The sequence below is a fragment of the Lepidothrix coronata genome, unplaced genomic scaffold, assembly GCF_001604755.1.
Source record: "Lepidothrix coronata isolate B3197 unplaced genomic scaffold, Lepidothrix_coronata-1.0 Scaffold5, whole genome shotgun sequence".
Lineage (NCBI taxonomy): Eukaryota > Metazoa > Chordata > Aves > Passeriformes > Pipridae > Lepidothrix > Lepidothrix coronata.
The window spans coordinates 1,764,044-1,770,043 of NW_016690185.1; the positions used below are offsets into that span (position 1 = coordinate 1,764,044).

General features: G+C 35.7%; 1 protein-coding gene across 1 annotated transcript in view; it reads left to right on the top strand.

Annotated features, from left to right (window-relative positions):
- Nucleotides 1-5,784, top strand: part of FIG4 (FIG4 phosphoinositide 5-phosphatase) — a 60,174-nt gene extending 54,390 nt beyond the window's left edge. The window contains exon 23 of the mRNA XM_017829563.1: nt 4,028-5,784. Within this exon, the coding sequence (XP_017685052.1) occupies nt 4,028-4,205 (178 nt within the window). The 3' untranslated portion in view covers nt 4,206-5,784. The remainder of the gene's footprint in view (nt 1-4,027) is intronic.
- Nucleotides 5,785-6,000: the final 216 nt, after the last annotated feature.

Consider the following 6,000-nt stretch of genomic DNA (forward strand, 5'->3'; position numbering starts at 1 on the left):
TATTGTGCTCTCCTTCATGACTATTGTAAGATATTGAACTTATTAAGTAGAATAGATTTTTACATGAATAGTGTTAGAGAAATGACTTTTAATTAAATGACTGGATAATACAAGCACTCTGCAAATAGTTACAGCTTAATACAGGGTTATTAATCAAAATTGTCATGCATGAACATGCGGTTCTTTCAATATATTTTTATCATGTTGAAGCAAGTAGGTGGAAAATTGAGATTTAGTTACTAAATGCTTCCATTGTACCTAAGGAAAGGACTTTTGATTCATTAGTGCTTCAGAAATGTCATGTCTTTAGAAACCAATCAATAAATAGAAAAGGCATCAAATTAGTGTTATGGCTCTGTTTTGTTCTTTTATTTAATTGTCCACCTTCTAGTGGACTAGACAGACCAGCTACATTTGAGTAAGTGACATCTTTTGGTGTTAGATAGTGGCACTGGTAAGTTAGTACAGTGTGCTAGTGTCAGATACCGTTGCTACAGTCTCAGCTTGGATGCTTTACACTAGTTAAATAAGTACCTGCGGAAACTATGGATGCTTTGAAAAGCAATCTACTTTTAAAGCATCTATATATAAAGTTAGATAGACTACTGTTTTTTACCAGTTCTGAAAACACCTACCTTAAGTAAACTAGAAGAAATGATAATGAGAAGAAACTAGCACATTGTTGAGAAAAAAAATTTGAGTTTTAAGTGTGCAGCCAAACTCTATGGGTGAGTAGTGATTTTATTGTCTCAAGTTCAATAGTATTCTTGTGTAAGTAATTCTATCATTGCAGTCAAAATATAATCAAATTAATTTATAGCTATGCAAAGCTGAAATATGAAATTGAAGGCTATTATTTTAGTCTGGAAACCATTTTGATATGCCATATTCCAGCTGTGGTGGAATACTAGGCATACTGTACTACATGGCACACTGCAGTCATTCTTTTAGACTAATGAACTATCCTGATGAAACATCCAAAATACAACATATTTTAATAAAATAAAAGGCTGGAGGAAAAAAGGGAACAAGATTTTTTGACAGTTTTAATGGAGATCCTGATTTAGAAACAGTGTAAAATATTAGTTTGCGCTCATAATGCAACTAGAAGATGGCATTATTATGGCATTTCATTTCTAGAAGAGCTTTGCCATTGCTGAAGTGTTACAGGTCTTCCTTGTTTCTTCCCTTTAAAAGATTCTACACACAAAAATAACTTCATGTCTCTTGAAGAGCACCCAGATAGAGAGTCATGACTGTGGCTTCTGTGGAATATGCCAATGATGCTAATATCCGAATCTCTGTTGCAATTGGGCTGGTCAACGTTTGCTTTTGGAAATAGTGAGATTTGACAGCAAGTTGCCACTGCACTCTTTACCTGAGAAGTTTTGAGCCCAAAAATATGTGCATACACTAATACAATATTTAACAATAGCATTCTGACTTTTTTTCAGCCACTGGCACTGTCTACTACTTCGATATGCTCTTATGTAGAGTACTTAGAAAATTTCTCTTCAGTAGCCAAAATAATAGATGACAAATGAAAAGCTAGTTAAAAAATCTCAGGTATTAAACGCAGTTTTGGTAGAGCTTGGAGCTCTACATTAATGGCAAGGTTACAAGGTTGGTCAGAAAATGACTGGTGTATGAGTAGAGATAAATACACTTGGTTGTCTGATAGTGATGTAGAGGAGGCAAGCAGAGAATGACTGATCACCGTTTCTCCCAGGGTAGGAATTATAAGCAACCCAAGTCTGTGATGACAATGAAATGAGTGTCACATCAGACACAATTAAGGCATGGAACTTATTCCCACGGGATTCTGTTGATTGCTAAAATCTGGGAAGATATACTAGAGAAGGGATTGGTTAGTACCTGTTCTGTCTTAACAGACTGTCCTCAAACCTTTCTGCTAGTTACTCCATGAGACAACTACTGGGCCCAATGAAGTTTTGGGTCCACCTATGAGGAATGATCGAATGTAGGAAAATGTTCAGTGTCTGTGGTTGTCGGAAAGTGAGTTCACAATTTCCAGAATTGAAATCTTTGTGTTGTACTGAGCTTTGTTTATATAATTTATAAAGTAGAAGTATTTTAATAGCTATCTAGAAAGTAGATATAGCTATGCAGAAACTAGCTTCTCCAGCTGAAATGTGAACTAAAAATGTATGAAACTGATGATTTAGAGAACTCTTTAAAACCTGTATGTAATTTTTCTTTGTAAATTGAGAAGTCAATAATTTCTCCTGTTTAGTGTTTTCTACATGCATTGCATCTGCTGTTGTAGATAATCATAGTTCTGTCAGGTTTTTTTTTCTTGGACTTAGTTTCAAACTTTGATTTCCTTTAAAGCAAATAGTATTGACAGAAGGAAAAGTTAATGTTACAGGTTACCTTCAGATAGCAACATATCAGTTGAATGTTGAATCATTCAGTTGAATGATATGTTGAAACGTATCAGTTGAATATCATTGAATGTTTTGTCATGTACTCCAAACTGATATGCTATCACACAGGTAAAACATCTGTACTGTTCAACTTTGGGAGTATTTTATAAATAAATTACTAAAATATTGCTGGAAATGTACAGACTGTACTTATGAATGCAACTTTCACAATACCTGAACTGCTTTAAAATAAAGTTACTTACTGTACAGGTACTTCTAGTGTTTATTCATTTATTATGTATGGAGTATAAATAGTTCTGTTGCTACCTTTCAGTTGGTTGTGGAGTTCATTGTGGAGAACACATTGCTGCTGAAGAGTTTGGCTTAGAGTTGTAGAATATTAGAAACAGGAAAGCATTCTAGAGGTCATCTTTCCCCCCTGCTCAGATGGGGACTAAATTAGATGAGGTTGCTCGGGCCTACATACATTTGACTGTTGAATATCCTTAGGGAGAGAAGTTCCACAGCCTTTCTGAGCAACAACAGTGATTGACAACCTTCATGGTAGAAAAAAGTTCCCTTTTATCTGATCAGAACAACCCATGATGCAGTTTGCATTTCCTTTTTGGAATTTGTCTTTTCATCACACACTCCAAAAAGAGTCTGGCACCACACAGACACCTTCCCACTGGGTAGCTACAGATGGCAATAAGTCCCCTTTAGCTTCTTTTCTCCTGGCTGAACAACCCCAGTACTTCCACTATCTCTTCATATGCCATGTGCTCCAGCTCTCCAGTCATCTTGGTGACCTCTGCTGGACTCATCCAAATATTTTGTTGTCTGTGTTGGAGAGCCTCGAAGTGGGCCCAGTACTCTCGATATGGTCTCTTGAGCCTTGAATAGAGAGAAACAACTACTCTCCTTGACCTGCTGGCTATGCAGTTTTCAAGAGCTAACAGTTGAAAAACCAGCTTCTACCTCATGAGTGACTCTGACAACAGTGCTTAGAAAAGATCTGACAAACTCAAGTTCTTGTAAACTTTCAAACTTTGTGTGTTTTCATGAGAGGTTTAAATATTAGCATTCAAATATGGCATTTATTGTGTGAAGATGATTTTAAAAATATTTTCTTAAAGTATCTCAGTGCTGTTGCTGATAATAAATTGTCAGCAATATTATTACCCTAATAATTATATGGAAATTTCTTACCTGATAAATCCTTTCTCTCTTTTGGTTCAGAGCATAATCACTTGCTTGTTGTAATTGCTACTATAAAATAGTAGCTCAATAAAATCTTTCTATTATCTGCCATAATGCATGGCACGGATCTGTTTCAGCTGGGGTACTTACTGACCATGGGAGATCTGAGGAAGGATGAAGAAATGAGGGCAGGGTGGAGGGAAGTGAGAAAGTATTCCATAATGCGATTAATGACAACTTACCTAATTACCCTACTTGGGAAGCTGGGTGTTATCAGGTCTGCAATAGTGATAAAAATCTAGGTAAATGAATTATCTAGTGGGAAGTTGGCCTTTCATTGACTCTTTCATGTATATTTCAAGGCAAAGAAATACTCTTCTCTCTCCGTGGAAAATTTTTACCTAAAGGTCTAAATATTCTGCATGTTTGTCTTTTTCCAGAATACCAATCTCCTCTTTTTCTCAAGACAATATTTATGAAGTCCAGCCTCCAAGAGCTGATAGGAAATCAATAGAGATTTTTCATGCGCACATTCAGGCTGGAAGAGGAAACATGCAGCCCCTGGGAAAAGATGACTTCCTCATGTACAGAGAGTACATTCGAAACAGATACATGTAAATCTAAGCTGGATTCTCCCGCCAAGTCTACTGTACTGATAGGTCATAAAAATAATTTTAGAAAGAAAATAAAATTTTGTTCTTTTGCAGTAATGAATTTATTATCTAACTTTTCTATTTATTATTCTTTACTGTTATCCATTTATTGCATTGTGCTTTAGGGAAAAAAGTGATTTAATATCTGCCATTAGTTGAAAGAGAAAGTGCATTTTAAGAGATTAAGTGAATAATCAGAGCACTTACAGTCACTGAAGAGTATGTAGTGATTTATGGCAAAGGGAATATTACATCTTTAGTTTTTTATATTAATTTCTTATGTTGTTATGTTTGCTAATACAACAGAAGTGATTTGTACACAAGAATCAGAAGAGAATAATTTCCTTCCTCTTTGTTCCATGACAATAAACAATCTTTTTTACAGCAGAGTATTTTCTGATATTTCTTGAGATTTTTAGTAGTGAGTGGTGGAATGACTGCTTGTAATTTGCTGCCGTCTTAAGCAAAAGTGAAAAATATTTGGCTGATGTCAAAACCAAAATTTGCATCAAGACTAATCAACTTTGTAACCCTAATATGGGTCAAAAATAAACTCTCTCTGGTTCTAGTAGCTACAGAATCTGTGCCACATGCAGGGTGAAGATGGTTTGTGACTAATTATCATAGGCTTCTGGTAGGAGTCTGAGGTGAACCATATACTGACTGCATCTCCAAATGAAGGAATGCTCTCCACTTTACTGGGTTTGGACTCTCAGAGGATGCAAAACCATCCTGTCATTTTTCTGTATGACAAAAATGATCATTTTTGCAGCACACTTTTTCCATCCCTGTATTTGTGCTCCTGTGAGATGCCTTCAGGTTCAAGCCTACAGCCTCCCAGGAAATAGACTCATTTGGGCTTGTAAGTAAAACATTTCTCAAATAAAAAAAAAGAGAGGGAGGGAACCTACTATTTGCAATTGCAAGCTAAAATTCCCAACACTTTCTAGCCCCTTGCCTTGAAGAATACTGACAGTATCAACAGCATCCTTGACAAACTATGTTATTCCACAAGACCATATTTCAGAATTTTCTGGAGTAGTGGAATAACTGTTTTAGGGATGTAGCCAACTGCGTGTAGCAGATGTAGTGAACATGTTTGTGTTCATAGTAAATTGTTTTTCAGGCAGTTGTTGTAGATTCTTGGCTGCATGCTGCAAATATGATCTGAATATGTTTGAATATTTTATGCAGTAAGTTGCAACTCTGCCAGTAATTCTATGTAAGAAAAGATGCAGTGGATAAAGGGAAAAAAGGTTTCTTGTGATAGAAGTTTGTGTGTTTCAGGGAATGACTTGTGTGCAGTGAGAGAACATGGTACCTTGAGCTACCAAAGCATTTTAGTGTACATTCTCTTTTGTTAATCAATTAATATTATTTTGAGACAAATTGTTGTATTTTTGAGATATAAGAATGAATTGTCACTTTAGATAATACTTGATTGCACCTGTCAGTGGTTTTTTTTCTCTGAAAAAAACCCTGTACTGAATTCTTTTGTCCAGTATGAAAATAATTTGAAGGAATAAATGCTTGCTTTGAAAAAATGTAGAGCTGGAGTCCGTGTCTCAATGAGACAAATGCACACTTTTCTTACTGCTCTTAAACTACTGCAAAGAATGTTTTCTAGGCTCTCACAGTCCTTATTGTCATTGTTCATAGCTACTGGTAGTTCATAGAAGTTATCCTTGAAAGCACACCACTTAACCACAGATAATGCAAAAGATGATAGTCTGTTTTTCAACAACCAATGATGTTGTTGC